Source organism: Cetorhinus maximus, chromosome 3 (genome assembly GCF_964194155.1).
Source record: "Cetorhinus maximus chromosome 3, sCetMax3.hap1.1, whole genome shotgun sequence".
Taxonomy (NCBI): Eukaryota; Metazoa; Chordata; class Chondrichthyes; order Lamniformes; family Cetorhinidae; genus Cetorhinus; species Cetorhinus maximus.
The window spans coordinates 58,470,886-58,498,055 of record NC_135881.1 but is presented as its reverse complement, the minus strand read 5'-3'; the positions used below and the strand labels follow the sequence as shown (position 1 = coordinate 58,498,055).

At 42.7% G+C, this 27,170-nt stretch overlaps 1 protein-coding gene across 1 annotated transcript in view; it reads right to left on the bottom strand.

Annotated features, from left to right (window-relative positions):
* The window catches only part of cfap69 (cilia and flagella associated protein 69), a 146,987-nt gene that overhangs the window by 79,848 nt on the left and 39,969 nt on the right, over positions 1-27,170 (bottom strand). Inside the window, exons 5-11 of the mRNA XM_078534791.1 lie at positions 22,673-22,749; positions 21,318-21,416; positions 20,977-21,159; positions 16,617-16,794; positions 14,703-14,826; positions 13,708-13,756; positions 1,744-1,865 (exon numbers count right to left, since the gene is read on the bottom strand). Of these exons, the coding sequence (XP_078390917.1) occupies positions 1,744-1,865; positions 13,708-13,756; positions 14,703-14,826; positions 16,617-16,794; positions 20,977-21,159; positions 21,318-21,416; positions 22,673-22,749 (832 nt within the window). The remainder of the gene's footprint in view (positions 1-1,743; positions 1,866-13,707; positions 13,757-14,702; positions 14,827-16,616; positions 16,795-20,976; positions 21,160-21,317; positions 21,417-22,672; positions 22,750-27,170) is intronic.

Below are 27,170 nucleotides of genomic sequence, written 5' to 3'. Positions count from 1 at the left end.
AGGATGTGAGCATTGGTTCATCATTGTCTGAGAATTATTGATAAAGTACCTCCAAGAGGGTCCAGGTTTTTTTCATTCTTTCATGGGACGTAGGCGCTGCTAGCAAGGCCAGCATTTGTTGCCCATCCCCAACTGCCTTCGAACTGAGTGGCTTGCTTGTTAGACCACATTGCTGTTGGTCTGGACCAGATAAGGAAGGCAGGTTTCTTTCCCTAAAGGGTATTAGAGAACCAGATGGTTGTTTTACAATAATCAATGATAATTTCCTGGTCACCATTACTGAGACTAGGGCAGAAATGTTCAGTTGGCAGTTGGGCGCAAGCCTGACCCGCTTAAGCATGAAATGACGCGTATTGATGTTGGCCAAGCATGCTGGTGTCAACGCGTAGTCGCGCGATAGTTCCTGACCGCCCTCGCCCCTGCCCACCAAGGGCAAAATTCTACCCCAGTTTTTAATTACAGATTTTTTTTTATTAATTAATTTTAAATCCACCTGTTGCCATGGACAGCAGGACAGACTGACTAGAGATGGTGGCACAATCATGTACAATTAGGAGGGACTGACCCTGGGAGTCCTCAACACTGATCCCGGACCGCATGACGTTTCATGGCATCAGGTCAAACATGGGCAGGAAAACCTTTTACTGATTACCACCTACTGCCCCCCACACCTGCCCTCCCTCAACTGATGAAATTAGTACTTTTCCACATTGAATGCCAATTGGAAAAGGCACTAAGGGTAGCAAGGGCACATAATGTACTTTGGGTGGGGAATCTCAATGTCTTTCATCAAGAGTGGCTTGGTAGCACCACTACTGATTGAGCTGGTTGAGTCCTGAAAGACATATCTGTCAGACTAGACTTATGACAGGTGGTGAGATAACCAACCCTAGGCAAAAAAACGACTTAATCTCATTCTCACCAATCTACCTGTCACAGATGCATTTATCATGACAGTATTGGAGGAATGGTCACTGCTCAGTCTTTGTGCAGATGAAGTCCCATCTTCATACTGAGGTCACCCTCCATTGTGTTGTGTTGCAGAAGAGGTCAGAGGCTGGATATTCTTCAGTGAGTAACTCACCTCCTGATTCTCCAAAGCCTGTCCACTATCTATAAGGCACAAATCAAGAGGATGATGGAATATTCTCCACTTGCCTGCATGCATACTGCTCCAAAAACACTCAAGACATCTTCCAGAACAAAACAGCCCACTTGACTGGTACCCCATCCACAACTCCTTCCATCACCGGCGCACTACTGGCAGCATTTGCCAATTACAAGATGCAGTGTAGAAACTTGCCACAGCTCCTTCGAGAACAGTTTCTAAACCCATGAACTTTACCAACTAGAAGAACAAGGGCATCAGGCTCATGGGGACACCTGTAAGTTTCCCTCCAAATCACACATGTTCCTGACTTGGAAATCTACTGCCATTCCTTTTCTGTCCCTGGGTCAAAATTCTTCCTAACACCACTGTGGATGTACCTACACCACATGGACTGCAGCTCAAGGTGGCAGCTCACCACCACCTTCTCAGGGGCAATTAGGGATGAGTAATAAATACTGGCTTTGCCAGTGATGCCCAAATCTCATGAATGAAGATAACAAAACATCTTTATTAGTGAATTCAAAACTGAAACTGGCAAAGAATTTCATTTTATAAATTGCTGTTACTTAATGGTTTTGTGAGTCAACAACTCATGTGTTCAATAAATTTCTTTGCCACTTATAAAGTTTTACCTGTATAGAAGCAAGATCATTAATCAAAGCAACAAGCAAGTTGAAGAATATTTTTTTCATTTCAAAGTCTTCATTGCTGCTGGAAATTTTAAGGCCATGAACAAGTGGGTTATGACTCTTCACTACAAGAAAAAGGAAACACAAAATTATGAAAGAAACTTGCATTAATTTTACACTTTATTGATCCTCAGTGTTCCAAAGCACTTCACAGATAACACATTACAGTGCAATCACTGCTGCTATGCAAGCGACTGTAGCAGCTAATTGCACAAAGCAAAACCCCACTAACCAGGTAAGGGATCAGTTGACGCCTCGAGTCCTCATGACCCTTCAGCAGAACTTCTGCTGAAGGGTCATGAGGACTCAAGGCGTCAACTCTTTTCTTCTGCTTGGTTAGGCTAGGAATGTTGACCACAAGAGCACGTAAGAGGCTGAATATTCTGTAGCAAGTGACTCACCTCCTGGCTCCCCAAAGCCTTTTCATCACCTACAAGGCAAAGGTCAGGCGCGTGATACAATACTTTCCACTTGCCTGGATGGGTGCAGCAACAACAGTCATGAAGTTCAAAAGCATCAAGGACAAAGCAGCCCACTTGATTAGCACCCCATCCACTAATGTAAACGTTCACTCCCTCCACCACAGGTACAACATGGCTGCAGTGTGTACCATCTGCAAGATGAGCTGCAGCAACTTACCAAGGCTTCTTCAACAGCACATTCTAAACCTGTAACTTCTACCACCTCAAAGGACATGGTCAGCAGGTGCATGTGTGCACCACAAACTGCAAGTTCCCCTCCAAGCTACACACCACCTTGACTTGGAAATATATCACCGTTACTTTCATTGTTGCTGGCTCAAAATCCTGGAGTTCTTTACCTGACAACACAGTGAGTGTATCTTCCCTCTCTGGACTGCAGCAGTTTCAAGAACTACCTTCAGAAGGGTGATTCCTGATACGCAATAAGTGATGGCCTTGGAAGTGACCCCCCACATGCCATGAATTAATAAAATTAACAGCGAACAACTCTTTACTTGTCACTGAGAAGTGCCATGGAATTGAATTTTGGGCTTTCAATACAGAGTACAAGAACAAAAAATATGATAAATTTGTATGTGGTAATTATGAAGAATTTTTTGAGAGGGTCAAAGAACAAAGAACAAAGAAAAGTACAGCACAGGAACAGGCCCTTTGGCCCTCCAAGCCTGCGCCGATCATATTGCCCGTCCACCTAAACATTTTGTACTTCCGGGGTCCTGTATCCCTCTATTCCCATCCTATTCATGTATTTGTCAAGCTGCCTCTTAAACACCACTATCGTACCTGCTTCCACCATCTCCTCTGGCAGCGAATTCCAGACACTCACTACCCTCTGCGTAAAAAACTTGCCCGCACATCTCCTCTATAGTTTTCTCCTCTCACTTTAAATGTATGTCCCCTTGTAATTGACTCTTCCACCTTGGGAAAAAGCTTCTATCTACTCTGTCCATGCCACTCATAATTTTGTAAACTTCTATCAAATCGCCCCTCAATCTCCGTCGCTCTATGTGAGAACAATCCGAGTTTCTCCAACCTCTCCTCATAGCTAATAACCTCCAGACCAGGCAGCATCTTGGTAAACCTCCTCTGCACCCTCTCCAACGCCTCCATATCCTTCTGGTAATGCGGCGACCAGAATTGCACGCAATAGGGTCATTAGGAAAAATATTTTCTCTGGTTGGAGAAAAGGCGATGAGGGGTTATCAATGTAAAATTGTTACTTGGCGAGCAGGGACACTATTTCGGAATGCTGAATCACCCCTGACGATTAAAGACACTGTATGTAAATTTTTAATGCCCAGTGGTTCCCATTAAAACTTATTTTTAACAGACTAAATATTTTGATGACTTGCTCAATTGATGCTCAACAAGCACCATTTGCTACAGACTGACAACTTTTCCTTGGGAGGATTTTTCTTCACACATTGCCCACCCCAAGTAGGTCAGGTGGTTCACCTTGAAAATCTGCACAAAAGAGCATAGCTGAACCAGATGAATTTCTGGGTTTAGCTCATTTCCTTGCGTATTTTTCACCTGGGCCCAAATATTACCTATGGTGCCCCCAATTTTGACAGAGGTGGGGATGGAGGGGCAGATGTTGTTGTATAAAAATTCCTGTTGGCTCAGAATCTGCATCCTGTCAGAAACCACAACTAGATGGCTTCTAGTACAAATGCAAGTGCTTGAAATCCAAAATAAAAACAGAAAATGCTTAAAATACTTTGCAAGTCAGGCAGCATCTGTGGAGTGAGAAAAAACATTGAGCTGAAACATTGGGCAGAATTTTAACTACCAATGGGAGTGGGGGGGGTTGGAAGGGGTTAGTTAAAGACCCCAAAAGTAGTGTCTAATCGGGAACCCAATATGATCCCGCCCACATCCAGGTTAAACCTGAGTGGGGAACCTCTGAGCAGTTATCGGGTAAGTCATTAAAACATGCAGAGGCAACTAACTCTAGATTTCACCCAGCTTTCTGGTTTTAACAGTCAGTGCATTAATTTATTGAATTGTGTAGAGTCTGCCAGGGTCAACAAAGTGAGAGCACAGCAGGGAGTGCTACTTCAGTGAAACTGACAAGCTGGGAAGCCTTCATACAGTGAAAATGAACAGCTGAAACCATCCCTAGATGAGAGACTGCAGCTCAGAGCACTCCCGAATTTGTGTTCCTACTGATGATTTCTTGGAAGCCAGTTCATCTGTTTTGAACATCACTCACCTTGATCTGCACTTCCCTCCTATCAGCTTTCACCGTGGCATGGGAGCAGCTTATGTAGCTCTAATTTGCATCTTTGATGAGAACAAGAGGCCATAAGACATAGCAGCAGAAACTAGGCCATTTGGTCCATCGAGTCTGTTCCGCCATTCAATTATGGCTGATAAGTTTCTCAACCCCATTCTCCCGCCTTGTCCCCGTAACATTTGATCCCCTTACCAATCAAGAACCTATCTTAGTGCCATCTCCTACCTTACCACTACTGATTGGAGGCCTATTGGCAACTCCCACTAATGTTTTCCACTTCTTGTTGCTTCTTAACTCTACCCAGATTGATTCTACATCTAGATTTTCTGAGTCATTATCCTTTCCCACTATTGCATTGATTTCATCCTTAACTAACAATGCCATCCCACCTCCTTTTCCTTTTTGCCTGTCCTTCCTAAATATCGAATACCCTTGGATATTCTGTTCCCAGTCTTGGTCACCCTGCAGCCACATCTCCATAATCGCAATCATATCGTACCCATTCACATCTATTTGTGCTAATTTGTCTACCTTACTGAGAATGCTCCGTGCATTCAGATGCAGTGCCTTTAGATTTTCTTTTTCACATTTTTTTGTATTATGGCCTTATTTGCTGCTGCCCTCTTTTGCTCTGCCTTCCACTTCTGCTTTCTACTTTTCGGTCCTTCATTTCTACCTTTGTTTCCCTCTATTGTATCTCCCCGCTCAGGTTCCCAATTCCCCTCCCAAAGGTTTAAACCTCCCCAAAGTACTAGCAAATACCCCTGCAAGGATATTTGTCCTGCTGCTGTTGGGGTGCAACCCGTCCAGCTTGTACAGATCCCATCTTTCCCAGAATCAGTCCCAATGCCTCAGGAGTCTAAATCCCTCCCTCCTACACCATTTCTCCAGCCACGCATTCATCTGGTCTACTTTCCTATTCCTGATTTCGCTAGCATGTGGCACTGGGAGTAATCCTGAGATTACTATCTTGGAGGTCCTGCTTTTTAATATATTTTCTAGTTCCCTATATTCTGCTTGCAGGGCCTCATCCCTCTTTTTACCTATGTCGTTGGTTCCGATAGGGACCATGACCTCTGGCTGTTCACCCTCCCTCTTCAGAATGTCCTGAGCCACTCAATGACATCCTTGACCTTGGCAGCAGAGAAGCAACATACCATCCTGGTGTCATGTCTGGACAGAATTATTCAAAATATAGCAACAATTGGTTACAAGGTGTTCAGGAAAGAAAATAAAGAAATGAGGAGTGGTAGCAGTATTGATTAAGGAGAATATTAAAGTGCTGGAGAAAGAGGACATCCTAGAGGGTTCAAAGTCAGAATCTAATTGGTTAGAACTAAGAAACAACAGAGGTGTCATGTGTATGCTATAGGCAACCAAATGGTGAGAAAGATACAGTGCAAATAAATTGCAAGGAAATTACAAGGAGATGCAAAAACTATAGACAATTTATAATAGGTGGCTTGAATTATCCTAATATAGACTTGGGTATTATGGTGTAAAGGGCAGAGAGGGGCAGAGGTTTCTGAAACATGCTCAGGAGAATTTTCTTCCTCAGTTATGTTCTCAGTCCAATATGGAAGGGGGAGTTGCTAGATCTGGTTCTGGAGAATAAGGTGGGTCAAGTGAATCAATTGTCAGTAGAGGGACATTTAGGAGATGGTGATCACAGTCGTATGAGGGATAGGTTAGCTATGGAAAAGGATAAGGAGCAATCTAGAGTAAAAATAATTGCTTGGGGGAGCGCCAATTTCAGTGTGGTGAGAACAGATCTGGCCCAGATTGGCAAAAATTAACAGGCAAAACAATGTAACAGAACAACAACAAGGGCTACCTTGAAGGAGGAGATGGTTTGGGTACATTCCCATGAGGGGGAGGTGTAGAACAAACAAAGAAAGAATTCATTGAATGATGAAAGAGATACCAGAAAAAGGGTGAATATAAAAAGTGAGAAAAGAAATAAGCTTAGTAAAGGGAAAGAATGGGAAGAGATTGGCAGCTAACAAAAGGGAATCCAAAAGTCTTAATTTGATAAAGAAGTGCTAGAAAGTTCATCAGTCTCCATGATGTGATCAGATTCATCTAAAGATACCAAGGAAAACAAAAGGTGGAAATTGCAGAGTTATTGGCCATAATCTTCCAGTCCTCCTTAGATGCAGGTATGGTAGCAGAGCACTGGAGAGCTGCAAATGTTACACCCTTGTCCAAAAAACTCCTCTGCTCTCACATCCCATGGTCTTATGATATAAAAGTTGGAAGTATTGTGAACTGTGAAGAGGATAATGACAGACTTCAAGTGGACATAGGCTGGTGGAATTGGCAAGATGTGGCAGATAACTTCAATGCAGAGAAGTGTGATACATTTTGATAGGAAGCATGAGGATGGGAAATATGAAAGGATACAATTCTAAAGATGTTGCAGGACCAGGGGGACTTGGGGGTATATGCACACAGATCATTGAAGCAGGCTCGGCAGGTTGAGACAATGGTTAATAAGGCACACAAGATTCTGGGCTTTATAAAAAGAGGCACTGAGTACAAAAGCAAGTTAAGTTATGGTGAGCCTTTATAAAACACTGATTCGGCCTCAACTGGAGCTTTATGTCCAATTCTGGGCATCACACTTTAGGAAGGATGGGAACATCAGTATTAGAAGGTGTGCAGAAAAAAATTAGGAGAATGGTTCTGGGTATGAGGGACTTCAGTTACATGGACAGATTGGCAAAGCTGAGGCTATTCTCTTTAGGTGGAGAAGGTCAAGAGCAGATTTGATAGAGGTATTCAAAATGATGAGCGGTCTCGACAGAGCAGATAGAGAAACTGCTTCCATTGGCACAAGGGTCAAGAACCAGAGGACACTGATTCAAGTTGAATGGTAGACAGGGTTGTAAAGAAAGCTTTTGGCATACTGGCCTTCATAAATCAAAGTATTGAGTATAGGAGTTGGGATGTTATGGTGAGGTTGTATAAGACATTGGTGAGGCCAACTTTGGAGTATTGTGTGCAGTTCTGGTTGCCTAACTACAGGAAGGATATCAGTAAGATTGAAAGAGTGCAGAGATTTACTAGGATGTTGCCAGGTCTTAAGGAGTTGAGTTACAGGGAAAGATTAAACAGGTTAGGACTTTATTCCTTGGAGCGAGAAGGATGAGAGGAGATTTGATAGAAGTTTACAAAATTATGAAGGGTATAGACAGAGTAAATGCGAGTAGGCTCTTTCCACTTAGATTAGGAGAGATAAACACGAGAGGACATGGCTTTAGGGTGAAAGGGGAAAGGTTTAGGGGGAACATTAGGGGGAACTTCTTCACTCAAAGAGTGGTGAGAGTGTGGAACAAGCTGCCATCTGACGTGGTAAATGCGGGCTCACTCTTAAGTTTTAAAAATAAATTGGATAGATCCATGGATGGGAGAGGTCTGGAGGGTTATGGACTGGGTGCAGGTTAATGGGATTAGTGGAATAATATTTCAGCACAGACTAGAAGGGCCGAATGGCCTGTTTTCTGTGCTGTAGTGTTCTATGGTTCTATGGTTGCAAGTGGTAAAAGACCACTTGCAACATGAGGAAAAACTACGCAGAGAGAGAACTGTCAGAGAGTCTGATGGAGACAGAGTCGATCATATCTTTCAAAAGGGAATTGGATAAATATCTGAAGAGAAAAAAATTGCAAGGCAACAGGGAAAAGTCATGGGACTGGGAATAATTAAGTTGTTCTTGCAGAGAACCGACGGACACATAATGGGTCAAATGGTCTCCTTCTGTGTTGTAACCATTCAATGATAAAAATATGAAGTCTTTTGAGATTACACCCACAATAGTTCCGCTACTGTTGTTTTGTTAAGATTGAAGTCACTCTTTTACCCATGGAACAAATAAAAACTTATTACAGCAATAAAGCCTGTTTAATATTTTGAGACCAGTTTATTCACAGAACAGGGTCTAGCATAAATATTGGCAAGGAAAAGTTAACAGGCAATTCTTATACTCTCAATACATTATACAGAAATATGCAGTCCAGTAATGCTGCCTAAGAACCTGCCCAGCATATTATGATCCTTGACCAAGCCCCCAAGTTTTTAGTAAGATTCAGTTCGGGGCCAATAACGTTTCATTTAAAATAGACAAAGTTTGAGATTCAAGACACTTACAAAGAGAATAAAGCCACAAGATTCTATGGTTGTGAACAAACAAAAATAAGCTTTACAAGGTCAGGAAGATGAAACAATTTACAATACCTATCTTATACTCTAACATTCAGGGTTAATGAGGTACATGTGGATTAACAAACAAACTGTGGTTGAACACACTGCACACTAAATGGCAAAGGTGACCAAGAGAGTCCATGGGATTTCTCAACAACCCACCCTGACATCAGTAACACAGAGTCAACCAATCTCACTGAAACTCACTCTCTCAGGATTCCAATCTTCACCTTCGAAGGTCTGACCTTGGAATTCTCTCCACAAGTTGCTCCAACTCGGATGGCTTCAACCAATAGCCCACCTCGCAGGGTTTCAATTCCTGTCTCCCGAGGTTCTGTTCCCCGGGATTCCTGAGTATGCACTCAAGCACCAACTCACAAGCACAACTTCAGATCTTTGGCCGCAGCAAGCAGAACACGACTGCTCTAGAGGGATACCTTTGCCCCAACGGCCCGCAACATGGAGTCACCAACTTTCTGTTGCCTTCTTGGATCTTCAGGGCTTCCCCTGAGCCTTCTTCAATTACCAGGGCTTCCCTGAACCCTCTTCACTTAATATCTGCTAACCACAGCCCTCTTCCTACTTTTTAACCTAACTGGGGTCTCTTCCTGTCCCTTTCCAGGACTCTTCTTTTGGGACCTCTCCTTGTTCCCTGCCTGATGCACTTCTTTTTAATGGCACTCCACTCCCGATCACCTGACAGGATTTTCCCACCGTCTTCCATCTCTGTGCAGGCACGTCAGGTCCGTTCTTGCCCAATAAATTTAAAGATGCAGATCTGCACATGTGCAGCCTACTCCTGGTTTGCGCATGCGCAAAAACTCTGAGGCCTATTGGGACTTGGAGTTCCTAACTTCTCGACCAGGGAAGAGGTCAAGTTGAACTTTCATAACAAGCAACTGTGTACAAGGCTCATCAAGGGACCTGAAGTGTTGCTATTTCCAGGCACTTATAATTGTTGTTTTCAGTGAGGAACAAGATGCAATTGGGCAAGTAAACAGTTGTTCCTGGATGAAAGAGGAGCAGCATCAGCTTCCTTCTTCTCAGCCACATGTTGCTCCACAAGACAAAGGGATGGACAGAGAGAACCAGTTTCAAGGAGGCAAGTACCCCCAACTCAGGCAGATGATCAGTTCTTTGACATGTGAACACCAGTGCCTCAGGAGGCTCAGGTTTTCATGGCAGATCACTGCTGTTATCTGCAGCCTCCTGGAGCAAGACCTCCTCTGCAGTGTACTAGGTGGGCATACATTGCCAATAGTTAACACATTGCCTTTTACTGGAGAAGCCCCCACCTCTACCACCCAGTTCTCCGCCTCTCCCTGTAGGTCTCAACTCTCATCTCCTGCAAAAAAGAGAAAGCAGGGTTGTGCGTGTGAGAAATTGAATATGTGGAGAGGAGGGAAGGATGGCATTTGTGGAGAGTGACTGTGAGGCATGAGTGTGAGATAGTACGAAGGTGAGGGTGAGCCTGAGTGTTGGCTGCTCTGATGTGCGGAGGTGCCTGAAGAGAGAGGAATGAGTGGAGCTGCAAAGTGTGTTGGTCTGAAGGGAAGTCAGATTGTGGGACTGGCACCTGAAAATGTTATACTACTCACATTTCGTGGCCTCCTGAGGTCCTTGAACCTCTTGAGGCACTGTTTCTAGATTTGCAGGATCACACTCCTGCTGCTCAGTTCCTCAGCCACTTCTATCACAGCCAAGAGGCTGGCCTCTTCCTCCCATCCTTGGTAAACATCCCCTAATTTCAGTCCCTTGGGTAAAGAGATCAGTTAAAATAAATGTGGGCCCATTAGAGACAGAGACAGGTGAAATTATAATAGCGGATAAGGAAATACTTTGTATCTGTCTTCACAGTAGAAGACACAAAAGTCATTCCGGAAATAATGGGGAACTGAGGGTCTAGCGAGAATGAGGAATTTGAAGAAATCATACAAGTAAAGAAATAGTACTGGAAAAATTAATGGGGCCAGGTGACAATAAATCCTTCCAATCTGACAACTTGAATCCTACAGTTTTAAAAGAGGCAGATGCAGAGATAGTGGATGCATTTGTCTTGATCTTCCAGAATTACTGAGATTCCACAAACGTTTGCCATTTAAGAAAGGAAGAAGAGAGAAAACTGGGAACCATAGGCCAGTTAGTCTAACAACAGTAGTAGAATCCTAGAATTTATTAAAGAACAGGATACTCAGAAAATCATAATATGAGTCAAGACAGATTTATGAAAGGAGGATTGTGTTTAACTGACTTGTTGGGGTATTTTGTGGATGTAACTAGTAAGATGGATGAGGGGGGACCCTAGAGAGTGTGCAATGAAAATTCATTAGATTGGTTCCTGGGATGAGGGGATTGTCCTTTGAGGAGAAATTGAGTAGGCTAGGCCTGTAAACCCTGGGGCACGATTTTCCGGCTGGCGAGTGGGGGGTGCAGGGCCCGTTCACCGACACGTAAAATGACGCGGGATGATGTCGGGCGGAACTCCCGACGTCACCGTGCCCCATTTAAATTTTCAGGTAGGCAGTGGCTCAGCAAAATCAACTGTGCGCCTGTCGACCTGCCAATGGCCAATTGAGGCCATTGATAGAGTCATTAAACTAATTAATGGACCTGTCTGTCCAACCTTAAGACCGGCGAGCAGGCCAGTAGCCCTGGCGGGCATTAGAAAAAGCATGAGACCTCATCCACGGGTGGGTTAAAGTTTCATGTAGGTTTTAAAAAATGTAATTGAAGTGTATGTAAAAGTTATGGACATGTCCCAACTCATGTGACAGTGTCACATGAGGGGACATGTCAGGGAATTTTTTTTTCTATTTTTCAGATTTTTTAATGTACAGCTGAAATCCCTGAGCCAACACTTAGCCTCAGGGCATGCGCGAAAGAGCGCAATCTTGGCTCAGGGAATCCCCTCCTGCCTGCACAGGGAACAGATAGCACTTCCGTGCAGACATAATGCTGGGCGGGCCTTAATTGGCCCGCCCACGTAAAATGGTGGTGCGCCCACGATCGGAGGCACGCCTCCATGTGCCCGCTCTTAACCATCCCTCCCCAACAGGGGGAAAATTCTGCCCCTGGAGTTTAGAAGAGTGAGAGGTAGCCAAATCAAAATACTTAAATTTCTTAAGGGACTTGACAGGGTAGATACTGAGGAAATGCTACTCCTGGCTGCGTAATCAAGAACATGGGGCCAAAGTCTCAGAATAAAGGAGTTGGCTATTTAGGACAGAGATGAGAAATTTCTTCATTCAAAGGATTGTGAATCTTTGGAATTTTCTACCCTAGAAAGCTGTGGATGCTTAGTTATTAAGTATATTTAAGATCTTTGGATACCAAGGGAATTACGGGATTTGAGAAAACTGTCAATAGATTTTTGGATACCAAGGGAATTAAGGGATTGGGGGATACTGTGAGAAGGTGGGGTTGAGGTAGATTAGTTGTGCTCTTGTTGAATGGAGGACCAGGCTCAAAGAGCCAATTAGCCTTCTCCAGCTCCTATTTCTCATGTTCCTATTCCTGAGGTGAGGGGTTTATCTTATGAAGAAAGTTTGAACAGATTGGGCCTATACCTATAGAGATTAGAAGAATGAGGTGATCTTACTGAAACATATAAGTTCATGAGGTGATTTGATAGGGTAGATACTGGGAGGATGTTTCCACTTGTGGGAGAGACGAGAACTAGGGGACACTGTTTAAAAATAATGGGTCTATCATTTAAGATGGAGATGAGGAAAAAAAAAAATTATCTCAAAGGGTCATTAGTCTGTGGAATTCTCTTTCCCAGAAAGCAGTGAAGGCTGGATCATTCAATTTATTCAAGGCAAAGTTAGACAGATTTTTTAATAGACGAGGAAGTCAAGGGTAATGGGGATCAGACAGCAAAGTGGAGTTGAGACAACCAGATCAGCATGACCTTACTGAATGGCAGAGCAGACTCAAAGGGCTGAATGGCCTACGCTTGCTTCTAAGTCCTATGTTCCTATTCCGCAGGAAAACATTCAGGTAAGAGTCCAAGCTAGGTGGCGGGGTGGTGGGGGGGGCGGGTGGGGTGCTGGTGGGCAGCCTCCCCAATTCGTTCCTTTGACAGATTTTGCACAGCACCCTGCCTGGAAGTGGACTGTTAATGCTGTGATAAAGCCAGTGTCATTGACAAATGGATCCTGACCTGCTACTGGCCATCTCACTGTTTGTGCGCCTGTTTAGATAAAATCCAGTCCATTAACTTTATTTCTTTCTCCACAGATGTGGCCTGACTTGCTGAGTATTTCCAGCATTTTTTATTTTTATTTTGGATGGCCACTAGCCCCACTTTTTCTCTTAGCTGGCCCATAAAAAATTTCCAACTTATCTTTTGAGGTCTGAAGAGGTTTTTGATACTTGCCTTTTGGATACTCCAATCTGAAGGGGATGGTGGCAATCTGTAATGCCTATTTACTCTGAGTCACTGCCTGGCAAAAATTCCAAAGGAAAAATGCAGCATGCATTATGATGCCCTCCTGCTCATTTACATTTAATTTAAAGGACCTCACCTATGTCAAGCAGGAAACTTCAGCCCTGTCAGGAATACTTCTGGAATTGAGAACATCCCAGAAACAGAATGAGGAAAATTGGCCCTTTTGTATTTTCACATTGAGTAAGCAAGAAAAAATTGGAGACAATGAAACCAATAATATGTTCAAGTACATTAAGAGAATACAGATAAAAAGACATCTGAATTTTCTATCTCTTTGTTGATAAATTTGGTTTGCAGATCTGTTTGTGAGTGGGGGCAGCAAATGGTGGAGCGAGTCGCAAACTATAAAATACTGTAACAAATTAACAATTGAAATATTTGAACATTTCATAAACTTATTATGCAAATCTGGTTGACTCACTGTTTTCTTAATGATATTACTAAAATTTTGACATAAAGACAACAGTGAAATCATCAGTAGTCGAAACTGGATGCAAATCTTTTGATGACTTCCACTAATAGAAAATTCTTACCTTCAGGGAATGCAGCAAACATTATCAGGAGCTTAGTAAAGCCAGTTTCCTATCACGAAAAGACAATTTTAGGAAGCTACCGAACAAACCATTTTCCTGAATTATTGTATTGTTAAAGTTCGATAAAAATCAACAAAATAAAGTACCTTAAACAACTGTTATATCACAGAATGCATCATAATAACCAATTACAAAATCTATCTCAAGTATATAAAGAAATTGTTTACATACAAACATACGTATTAGAAGCAGGAGTGAGCCACTCAGCCCCTTGAGCCTGCTCTGTCATTCAATAATTTCATGGCTGATCTGATTTTAACTTCAACTCCGCATCCCCAACTATTCCTGATAACCTTTCATCCTCTTGCTTATCAAGAATCTATCTTTCTCTGCCTTAAAAATATTCAAAGGCTCTGCTTCCACCACCTTTTAAGGAAGCGAGTTCCAAAGACTCACGATCCTCTGAGAGGAAAAATTTCTCCTCATCTCTGTCTTAAATGGGCGACCCCTTATTTTTAAACAGTGACTCCCTAGTTCTAGATTCTCCCACAAGAGGAAACATCCTTTTCGCATCCACCCTGTCAAGGCCCCTCAGGACCTTATATATTTCAATCAAGCCTCCTCTTACTCTTCTAAACTCCAGCAGATACAAGCCTAGCCTGTCCAACCTTTCCTCAGAAGACAACCTGCCCATTCCAGGTATTAGTCTAGTAAACCTTCTCTGAACTTCTTCCAATGCATTTACATCCTTCCTTAAATAAGGAGACCAATTCTGTATACAGGACTCCAGATGTGGTCTCACCAATACCCGGTATAATTGAAACATAACCTCCCTACTTTTGTATTCAACTCACCTCACAATAAACAATAACATTCCATTGCTGTACCTGCATACTAATCTTTTGTGATTCATGCTTGATTGTTCTGTTCACTAATAAAACAAGCATATGCATGAATTTTATAAATGTTTGTTAGCATTTCACAGTAAAACTTACAATCATTGGAACCAAGGGATGTTCTGCTAGACTTGTAGTTATTATCAGCAAGTCATTTCGCAGCTGACGATCAGAATGGGAATAACCATTTACCATTTGGTTCAAAAAGGCTTCTTTCAATGCGCTAAAGATGAAAAAGAAGTAAGCTAATATTATTTTAGTATGACATGTAGAAAACAGGAAGATCTTTTGTAATATACAGCAAAATAAGTCCCAATAATACTTTTGGTCAAATTGCATGGTGCATTTACACAGGCCTTCCATCTGTTCTTTAAATCAGGGAACAAAGCATCTTATTTCCACTATCAAAATGTGAAAAAACAGCCCATGCAATTCTTCCCCAAATTGTATCAGCAACTGAAGCTCTATCTGATGCGCATATCAGTTCAAACCCACAGTAAACCATCACTTGTTAAAATAGCTGCTTCAGTGACCATCAGATTATGGAAAATTTGATCTGCCAGAGATGCTCCAATACAATATTCTTCAAGAATTTTTGTGCCCCCAGTACTATCAAAGTTAATTTTGTAGGGCATTTTGTAAGACTGTAGCCTGCCCTAAAAAGCCAAATATTAATGCTTTGAATGTTTAAGGTGCTGAGACCCAATGTGCCAGTATTTCATTAATTTTTTTCTCATTTTTACACTGTGGCTTGTTTTTACATAACTCCTAGAGGCATTTCCTAATATGCACACTACATTGGCCCAGATCTTCTGATCTCCGGATAGTCAGACGTGCCTCCCAAGATGTGTTACGGGACTCCATGGGAATTGCCTGAAGTCTGAATTTCCGATAGGAAATTCTCCAGCTCCCCCTGCTTCAACTCTGAGTTAGAGTCAGAGACTTTGGACAGTTCCGACTTAGCTACCCAGGAAATGTTAGACTGGAAAATCCCCGACGTCCTCGACAAACTTCCTGACCACCCAACTTCCACACCCCCAACTCCCTACCTGATGCCCCAACCCTCTCTGACCCAACCTCATCCCCAGTCCCTGACTTCCACGTGACCTGACCCTACCTCACCACCTTACTACTGCCCTGACTCCCGACTACCCCAACGCCTGAGCTCCCCAGACCTGACCTCACCACCCGATTAACCCCTCAACCCTCCGACTTGCCTTCCTGACCTGACAGATCTCACCACATTGATTCCCACCCCAACTTGACCAGACCTCCCCACCTGACTTGCCCAGTGATCCCTCGAATACCCACAACGCCTGAACTCCCCCGATTTGACCGGACTTCACCATCCGACTATCCTCCTTGACCTCCCGACACCCCCCTTACCCCCAACCCGACCTCAAAAACCTACTCCCTCAACCATCCAACCCGCTTACCCATTGACATTATCCACCCTGCCCCTTACCTCTCCTAGCCCCTTACCAACTTATCTTACCCAAACTAACCTGTTACCCACGTACCACACCACGCTACCCTCTTACCACACCCACCCTACCCCTTTACCATACCCACCCTACCTACCCCTTTACCATACCCACCTTACCCACTTACCTCACCCATCTCCTACCCCCTTACCTTCTCTCCATAGCTGTTCAAAGAAGCTTTGGGGCATTTAAACTCTTAACTAACCAGAATACAGCAGCTAGTGTCATAAAATGGGGTGTGGCTTCTGCACGGATTCCCATCTCCGAGGTTTCCTGCACTGAGTCAGTTTGGAAGGATCTTCCATCAGAAAATTTCTCAGAAAAATTGAAGGAAGATAAGTGTACATTTTTTTGTCTGATCAATGCTGGAACCAGAGATTCCAACCCTGATTAGAAAATTTAGGCCTTTGAAAATTGAACAAGCGCATCAAATTACTGCAGCTTTGAATAAATTATATTTCAGCTACCATCAGAAATTAGTACTTAAATAATTTTTTATTGGTTAGTGTGATTACTTTGAAATACTCACTTGATACATTCAAAATTGCTCAGCTGATTAACAAGTTCCTTCTTAGAGGCCTGTTCCAGTAAGTTCCAGAGGACCTCTGATGACCGAAACAAAAGTTGGCCTGATGGATCTGGATCATTTAGGCTGCGGCATATTTTACTTGCTGCCTGTGCATTCAACATCAGGTTACAGTTCATAGCTGGAATTAGACAGACAAGTCAAAAGTCATAGTAAACCAATTGTGAGTATTACAGTTAAGACTGGCAACTAACTTTGACAATTTAATTAACTTACTCATAGATAAGTCTCAAATGCAAGAAAGGCAAAAAAAAATCTCCTTTAGCTTTTGATCTGGTAGGAAGAATGTGGAGTATAATTCTAGTATTGCCCCGCCATTTTTATATATATATATATATACATATATATATAGGCATGGTTAACATGTTCACAGTCAACTTAATCTCCACAGGAAATGAATAGCTTGAAAGAATGGTGATCATCAGCCATTTCTTTTCTTGGATGTCCATTTAATTAAGAGGGCTGCCCTGTTCTCTGTCTTCAGTTGTTCTTTTTTCATCAAAAATGAATGAAATCTGTCAGTTTGAGCATACTCCATTGGATACTCCATTGTAATATCCACAGTGGGACTCTTGTTCATCAATATCGATTAAAAGGGAAGGTTTCAGGCTGTGGATCGCTGTACTTGTTAGCACATAGTGAGATGAACCTAAATACTTCTTGGCCAGGTGGGGTTTCCTAGCCCGCCACCCGAAGAATCAGTAGAGAACGGATCACCGCCAATACTGGCAACCAATGCCAATGACTGCCTGTCATTGCTGACCCCCTTAAGGTCTCTCTATCTGAAAAATAGCCACATACAGGAGGCATTTATGTGACCCATCACAGACTGCTGGACTGCCACCAGCTTAGGTGTTGTGTGTAACTTTGTGGAAAACTAGGGTCAGAATTTTACGCATCCCCACTGGCAGGTTATTTGGGTGGAAATTGTGAAATTGAAAGGACGGGATTCCCTCTGGCTTCCCGCCCGCCCCCTACCACACAGCGATCTTATGCTGGGGTGATCAAGGCCTCTGATGGGAAGCCCACCCATGACCCAATTAAGGCCCTTAAGTGGCCAATTATTGGCCACTTATGGGCTATTTCCCACCCAGCCTCAACTTTTAGGCTGGTGGGAGGATTGAACTTCTGTGGGGAAGCTGGAAAAAGAACAGAGTTATGTCTTGGGTGGGAAGGGCGGGTGGGCAGGGTGGGGCCTCCATCAGAAGGCCCCTTCTGAAGTCGGCCCTCCCCGTCATGTGACCCCTTTAACTTACCTGGGCCTCTGGTGCCCGGATTTAGGCTCCAATGTCCTCCTGCATTTCTTCTTCTGTCCACTGCAGTGCTGTCGCTGCAGGGACTGGAGAACTGCTGGCCAATCGGGACTGCCTCCTGAAAGGGAGCAGAAGTCCTGCCTGCAGCCACTTAATGCTCATTTGAGTGTGAAATAGCTGTGGGGCACTCGGAATTGGTAGGGACTCTTTGGATGGCAGGAAGTGAGACCCCACCATCCGAAAAATTCAGGCTTAAGTTTTTTTTTATACGCTTGCAGGAGAAGACAGCACATGACACAAAGAGAAGGGCCAAGACCGGCAGAGGGGTACTGTATTTCTACATCTTGAACCCTGTGGAGGAGGAGGCCTTGAAACTGGCAGGGCATGAGGGCAGCCCCTCTATCACTGATGGTGAAGCAGGAGTGTCAAGGCGTGAGACTGAGTGAACAAGTGCAGGGACACAAGGGTGCATCTGGCACATATGAAGCATAGTGCTCATTTGTCCTCCGCTGGACACATAGAACTCCACAATAAGGATAGTTGGAACGATGTAATGAGAAACCCTTAATCCTTCAATCTATCTGCTCTCTCACGCAGCTTAGGATCAGAGAGCTGGAGTGACTGGGTGGGGGCTTGGGGTGGTGTGAGATGTGGGTGGAGGCGGAGATCATTCAGCAAGTTTGCTTTTAAGTACAGTTTGTATATGAAAAAGTTCTTCCCGATACAGCTTCTGCTGCAAATCACTTTTAAGGCCTGTGATTAAAATTTCCAGGCATTCTGTTGCAAACTTCAGTGAAAGTTTAGAGCATCTAGTCCAAGTCTCCAACAATAGGGACAATTCCATTAACAACATTACAGTGTTGGAGGAATCCACAGGAGGGGGCTTCGGGCAGCGTATCTCTACCCTCCAGAAGTTTGAAGTTTCTACGTAACTACTGTGTATGAGTGCGCCTTGGGACTTCCTATGGATCCCGACGCTCAACAGCAGCAAACTCCTGAGCGTTTGCCACTATTCCAAATAGAAGATCTGGGCCAATGTATTAAAATACTCATTGTCTCCTGGCATTCCAATTAGCAGCAAGAACTTCCCATGCATCGACTCCAGTCCTAGTCAACTTGAGGTCTCACCTACAGACTGAAGCAGCCTGTGTCTATATGCAGCAAGACCTGGAAAACATTCAGGTTTGGGTTGCTAAGTAGCAAGTAACATTCATGCTACACAAATGCCAGGCAATGACCATCTCCAATAAGAGAGAATCCAACCATCTCTCATTGACATTCAATGGCATTACCATTGCTGAATACCACATCATCAACATCCTAGGGGTTACCATTGACCATAAACTTAACTGGACCAGCATATAAATACTGTGGCTATAATAGCAGGTCAGACACTGGGAATTCTGTGGTGAGTAACTCACCTCCTGACTCCCCAAAGCCTGTCCACCATCTACAAGGCACAAGTCAGGAGTGTGATGGAATACTCTCCATTTACCTGGATGAGTGCAGCTCTCACAACACTCAAGAGGCTGACACCATCAAGGACAAAGCAGTCCGCTTGACTGGCACCATTCAGCACCTTCAACATTCACTCCCTCCACTATCGATGCACAGTAGCAGCAGTGTGTACCGTCTACAAGATGCATTGCAGCAACTCACAAAGGCTCCTTCAACAACACCTTCCAAACCCACATGACCTTTACCAACTAGAAGGGCAAGGGCAGCAGATGCACAGGAACATCAACATCTACAACATCCCCTCCAAGAAACACAGCATCTGACTTGGAATTATATTGCCGCTCCTTCACTGTCACTGGGCCAAAATTATAGAACTCCTTCTTAACAGCACTTTGGGTGTACCACACCACATGGGCTACAGCAGTTCAAGAAGGTGGCTCTCCACCGCCTTCTCAAGGGCAATTAAGGATGGGCAATAAATGCTGGCCTAGCCAGCAACACCCAAACCCCACGAAAGAATTAAAAAAAGATATCCTTGTGTTGCAGACATGGTCAACCTATTGTTTTCATGCCGATAGCAAGTTCGCCATAGAGCATGACTTTGGGGATGCGGCTGTCATCCATTCGGCTCACATGACCCAATCAAATATTTAAGAATTAAGGGGATGGTAGCATACTGGTAATGTTACTGGACTGATAATCTAGAGGCCTGGACTAATGCTCCATAGACAAGAATTCAAATCCCATCATGGCAGCTGGGGGAATTTAAATTCAATTAATTATTAAATATGGAACAAAATGCTAATCTCATTAATAATGATCATGAAACTACCAGATTGTCGTAAAAGCCCATCTGGTTCACCAATGCCCTTCAAGGGGGGAAATCTGCCATCCTTATCTGACCTACACGTGATTCCAGACCCACTTTTAACTGCCCTCTGAAATGGCCTAGGAAACCACTCAGTTCTCTCAAACTGCTGTCAAAAGCACTGTGGGTGTACCTTTGCCACATGGACCACAGTAGTTCAAGAAGGTGGCTCACCAACATCTTCTCAAGGGCAATTAGGGATGGGAAAAAAATGCTAGCCTCGTCAGTATTGCTTAAATCCCAAGAACAAAAAAAAACATTAAAATTAAAATTAAAATTAAAAGCATTGTCCAAAAGTTAATATGAATTTTGAATATTAGAAAGTTACTGTATTTCTGCATTTATGTTGATCCAGATTTTCCCAATTTCTTTGGCTGATTTACAATAGTTCCTGGTGTATAAGAAATGGGGAAAACAACACTTACCATACAATATCTGATGCTCAATATCCACTTTCATAATCAATCTATCATAGCCATGTTAATGACATCTTTATATAAGTACATCCATACAATAGCTTTATTTAATAGTATTGTAATGGAAACCTACTGCAATAGATATAAATATTCCTCAATTAATTTGAAAAAGGGCTTGGTATTAAATTATGCAGGCATTTTGCATAGCGTATAACATAGCAGACATTGTCATTAACAAAAAGTTAACAGAAATCAGAATAAGCTATTATAAATCAAAGTATACTGCAAATAGTTCAGTAAATACTTACCAGATGAATACGAAAGACACTGCAAGGTCTGGATTATCCGTAACTTTACCTCTGGTTGGCTTCCAACTAGAGTAAGGCCCATGATCAGGGTTTCTACCACGCCACTCTCTTCAATCATTTGCATATTGTAGCTCTTACTCGTTGGATAATATTCTGAAAAAGCTGTGTTAATTGTAAGGAGGTCTGAATAACAAAACAAAATTCTTTTTGAAAATAATTACTTCACATCCAATTAAGACTACAGGAAATACAAAGAAAGTTTGACACTAAGTACATTTTTAGCAAAAAATAAACTAAATATAGCAAAAAGGGTGCATAGTGACTAAATTACACCAGAATACCTTCAAATTCCTGTTTGGGTGGTTCTTTGGAATACAGTTTCATTATGGAGTCACAGATTTGCAATCGGACCTCTGCACTGGGTACTCTCAGTAAGTAACCTGTCAGAGCGTTGGTGAGAATTATTAGTTGCAAAACTGCCCTTTTCTTTACTGCTAAATTCAACTCTGAACTCAAATGATTGTGCTTAGTTTCCATATTTTTAAATATTAGAAATGTTACAATTGAAAGTTATTTTTCAGGTTATTAGAAACGCACCAAGGGAATAATGTGGGTAACTTGGTGAGATGCCCAAAACTGTTACTGTTACTAAACTCAATTATCTACTACAGGAAAGACAGACAATATTAGCAGTATAGGCATTGGCACCGAATGTCATCTGTGCCCACCAAGCTGGACATACATTTTATTCCTGCTTTTCAAAAGTTTCATTCCCTTCATTTTCAAAATATCACTTCTTAAATATAGTGACTTAGATTTGCTCCTTAACTGTTTGGATATTAAACATAACCTGGGAGAACTCAGAAGTACAATTCTGGTGCAGAAGGTCACACAGTGTAGCAGAATGTGGGATACCCTGTTGCAGGGAGTAGTTGAGGTTATGGCATAGATGCATTCAAGGGGAAACTAGATAACCACATGAGGAAGAGAGGAATTGAAGGATCTGTGAATGGGGTATGATGAAGAGGGATAGCGGAGGCATGTATGCAGCTTAAATGCGATCTTGGGCCTGTTGGGCTGAATGGCCTATTTCTGTGCCATATCTAATTCATAATAGAACCTGTCTGATTTTTCTTCCCTTGAAATTAATGAATTGAAAATTTAGCACATTTTGTAAAGGGGTGTGCAATACTCCCCACCAGATTTTCCTTCCTGCACTTTGCCTAGTAAAGATGAAAATCTATTCTATAAATTCCACATTAGAACCGAACAGAGAAAGTTTAATTAGTCTGTGACCAGATTTCTAACGCTAGTTGTAAAGGGAGGCAAGGAAATTCCCAAAGTGAAGGATTGGGGGAAAATGAAACCAATCAATTAGCAGATTTCACTCAAATACATTTTCTTGTGAGTTATAGGGTGGCAATATCAAGTAACAGCCAGCATGTGCCCTGGCTACACTCTAGGGGGAGGAATGTTGCATGATAAAGGAAGGACTTAATAAATAGAGAAATCAAAATGAAAGCTGGATTTTTTTTGTTCTTGCCATTCATAGTTATTTATTCAGATAGGTAACATATACTACCCTACATAAAATGAATGTAGATTTTTACATTAGTACTGTTCTATAGATTTTTCTGTGGTAAAACCTTCAAAATGTTTTCCATTTTTTGAACCATATGAAATGATATTAACATACCCATTTGTGAAATAGACTCAGATACAACTTGGGCAAAGTTAGACTCATCAGATGACTTCTCCTTTAGAAAAGGTAAGCTGATGAAAACAAGAAAAACGATGCCAGGTAATATTCCTTATAATGTAAACATTGCTACTTATATTTTATTAAATATTCTTTGCCATGTAAAGCCTTCTGAAAGCTTTTATATTTATATATATGCCATTGTTTTTTTTTAATTCATTCATAGGCCATGAGCATTGCTGGAAGGCTAGCATTTGTTGTCCATCTCTAATTGTTCTTGAGAATGTGGTGATGAGCTGTCTTCTAATCTGATGTAGTTTATCTGGTTTAGATACATTTACAATACTGTTAGGAAGGGTGTTTCATGATTTTAACCCAGCAACAGTGAAGGAATGGCGATATAGCTTCAAGTCAGGATAGGGTGTGACTTGGGGAGCAACTTGCAGCTGGTGGTGTTCCCAAGCATCTGCTGCCCTTGTTCTTTTAGATGGTAGAGGTTACAGGTTTGAAATCTGCAGTTAAAGGAGTTTTGGCTGCTGTGCCACAACTGTGCACCAGTTGTGGAGGAAGTGAATGTTTAAACTGTTGGATTGGGTGCCGATCAAATGAACTGCTTTGTCTTGGATGGTGTTGAGCTTCTTGAATGTTATTGGAGTAACACTCAGTCAATCAAGTGGAGAGCATTCCATCATACTTCTGACCTGGGCCTCGTAGATGGTGGGCAGGCTTTGGGGAGTCAGGAGGTGAGTTACTCACCACAGAATTCCCTGCCTCTGACCTGCTCTTAGCCACAGTCTTTATGTGGCTGGTTCAATTAATTTTCTGGACAATGGTGCCCCCCAGGATGTTGACGCTGACGGTTTCAGTGATGGTAATGCCATTGGCATCAAGGGGAAATGGTTAAATTCTCTTTTGCTGGGAATGATCATTTCAAGCATTTCAACATTAACACACAGGATAATGAAATTTGGGAATAGAGGCAACCATTAAGCAGGCGCAGGTGCTGCATATATGGCATCTCATTGATGAAAGACTTTCATGTGATTTCCAGAATTGGCATTCATAATGGGCCAAAGGGCATCCGTCATTAATGATGAGCAACTTATTGTTAATTAGTATGCCAGATCTGAGATTGATGCACTGAGCTAGGTCAGGTCGCGCATGTCATTTAAACCTTTTCCAACCTCTGTGGGGTTCAGATGCTGAGTTTCAATGTGCCTGTTAGCGGCTCAGATACAAGGCTGCATCAGCAACAAGGCTAGTAGGGCAGAAGCCACTATAGACCATGACAGTTCCTATTGGTTCAAGATTGTGAGCTTCACTATTTTCACCCGTTGTTTATTAATCTTTTCAATCTATCATTTCAGAGAGAAGGATAAAACAGTTATGGATCCAGGGCTCAATGAAGGTTCTCATAGAATGGAGGAGGATAAGAAGGGACAGGCGACACCGAACACATCTTCAGGAGAGACCCCGCCTGAGGTCCAGAGAGGAGAGGAGCCACAGCAAGAACATGAGGATCAGGAGAACAGAGCCAGACCATGGAGATGACTCCCTAGACCAAAGGTCTACCGAAGAAGACTCTGCTATATGCAGATGAGTGAGAGACAATGCTTGTCTTGAACTCGGGTGGATCACACCTGCCACATTGTTTGGGAGGAACTAACACCCTGTGGAGTCGAAGGCTATCCTCTGCCTGTGGCCTTGAAGGTCACCGTCATGCTCAATTTCTTTGCCTGAGGATCATTCTAGGGATCCACAGGTGACCTGTGTGGCACCTCGCAGTCTACCATACATAGATGCATCAAGAAGGTCACAGATAGTGATATGCCTTGCTGTAGAGGCTATGTGAGTTTTGTACTTGGTGCAGATAGCAAGGCTGTGAGATTCAATGGGTTTTCAGCTGTCTCAGGCTTCCGAAGAGTGCATAAGACCATAACATAAGACCATAAGACGTAGGGGCAGAAGTAGGCCATTTGGCATATCGAGTCTGCTCTGCCATTCAGTGAGATCATGGCTGATCTGATAATCCTCAACTCCACTTCCCTGTCTTGTCCCCATAACCCTTGATTACCTTACTGATTAAAAATCTGTCTATCTCAGCCTTGAATATACTTAACGACCCAGCCTCTGCAGTAGAGAATTCCACAGATAGACTACCTTCTGAGAGAAGAAATTACTCCTTATCTCTGTTTTAAATGCGGGCCCCCTTACTCTGAGATTATGCCCTCTAGTCCTAGACTGTCCCACAAGGGGAAACAGTCTCTCAGCATCTACCTTGTCAAGCTCCCTAAGAATCTTATATGTTTCAATAAGGTTGCCTCTCATTTTTCTAAATTCCAATGAGTACAGGCCCAACCTACTCAATCTATCCTCATAAGAAAATCCCTCCATACCACGGATCAACCTAGTGAACCTTCTCTGGACTGCCTCCAATGCCAATATATCTTTCCTTAGATAAGGGGACCAAAATTGTTCACAATGTTCCAGGTGTGGTCTAACTAGTGCCTTGCAAAACTTGCTATAGTTTTAGCAAGACTTCTCTATTTTTATACTCCATTCCCTTTCAAATAAAGGCCAACATTCCATTTGCCTTCACACACAAAAACAAAAAATGCTGGAAAAACTCAGCTGGTCTGACAGCATCTGTGAAGAGAAAGACAGAATTAACGTTTCTTCCCAGAACTTATTACAGGAAGAAGAGTCATACGGACTTGAAACATTAACTCTGTCTTTCTCTCCACAGATGCTGTCAGACTTGCTAAGTTTTTCCAGCATTTTTTGTTTTTGTTTCAGATTTCTGGCATCTGTAGTATTTTGGCCTCATTCCATTTGCCTTCCCTATTACCCATTGAATTTGTATGTTAGCTTTCTGGGATTCATATGGGATTACTGGGTGCAATCGACTGCACCCATGTGACTTTAAGGGCTCCATTACAACAGTGCCTAATGTTTATCAACCATAAAGGCTTTCATTCCATCAATATTCAACTGGTCTGCGATCATCAATTGCACATAATGCATGTTTGTGCCAGGTACCCTTAGAATTGCCATGACTCATACATCCTGAGTCACTCCCAGGTGCTTCAGATATTCGAAGGGCCTGAGCATCTACAAGGATGGCTGCATGGGGCTGAGGGGTACCCACTAAAATGCTGGCTTATGACACCCGTGCGTCGGCCTCAGAGTGCCTTGGAGTAGAGGAACAACACAGTTCACAGCTCCACACAGTCCCTAATCAAGTGGATCATTGGCATTCTAAAGATGCACTTCTGATGTTTGGACCGCTCAGGTGGGGCATAGTGATACACTCCAGCTAGGGTATTCCACATCATTGTGTATGTTGTGCCCTTCACAACCAGGCACTGCAAAGGGGAGATCCCTTGCCAGACAGCAAAATGGAGGAGGATGAGAGCTCCTTGGTGGATGAAGCGTAGGAGGGCCAGGAACCTGAGGAGGGTGATGAGGGTGAGTTTCCACGGGATGAGACTCAAGAATATAAGTGAGTAGAAGGCAAACAAAAAGGCAAAAGTACAAAAATCTCAATCTAGATTGAGGCCATCAGTGGGGAGGACTCAACTCCATGAGTGTATACTGGGAAATTGTGGGTGCTTCCTTTCACCCATTAATTTTAAAAATAATAAACACTGCTATCTCCAGACATCTGTTCCAGCAGATGAGGTTGCATGTTATTAGCGTGCAATCCAAAAATGTATTTCATAGTTTAATCCGCAAAACAAGCTCTCATTAAAATATTAAGATGTAAGGTGTCCTGGCCAATTTTTACCCCTCAATCAACATCAAATCAAATTAAATTAAATGAAAATCAAATTATCTGATCATTATCACATTGCTGTTTGTAGGAGTTTTCTGAGTGCAAATTGGCTCCCACTTTTTCTACATTACAACAGAGACATCGCTTCAAAAAGTATTATTTAATTAGCTTCAAAGCACTTTAAGGTGTCTGGTGGTCATGAAAGGCACTATATAAATGCAAATCTTTCTTTCTTCATGTAACGTTATGTTAATCGGAACTCAGCTAAAGTTCAGAATCAGTCATGCTAATGAGTTATGGCAACTTGTATGCTATTTTAATTCTAGAATCAATTTATTGCATTAATTGTAATAATTGCCTTACTTTCTATTTTTGAAAGTGTGTAATTCGGAATAGCAAGGAGTGTTTGAAAGATAACTTTGTGTTGTGGTTCGTTATTTGAGTTTGGGTACATTGGGAATTCAATGGGCAGGATTTTGCCAGATCGCATGAGGTAGAATCACAGCAGGGGAGTGTGGCAGGCGGTAAAATCTGGTGGAGCTATGGTGAATCGGCTCACCAGCTGTGTTCTGCCATCAGGAAATTTTACTGATGGTGGGGACGGCTTCCACAGGCTTCTGCCACAAGGATGCAAGAAGCAAATTTAAATATTCAAATGCCTTATTAAGGGCCATTTTACCAGGCTGTTGGCATTTTGCTGATGACGGATCAACCACACCT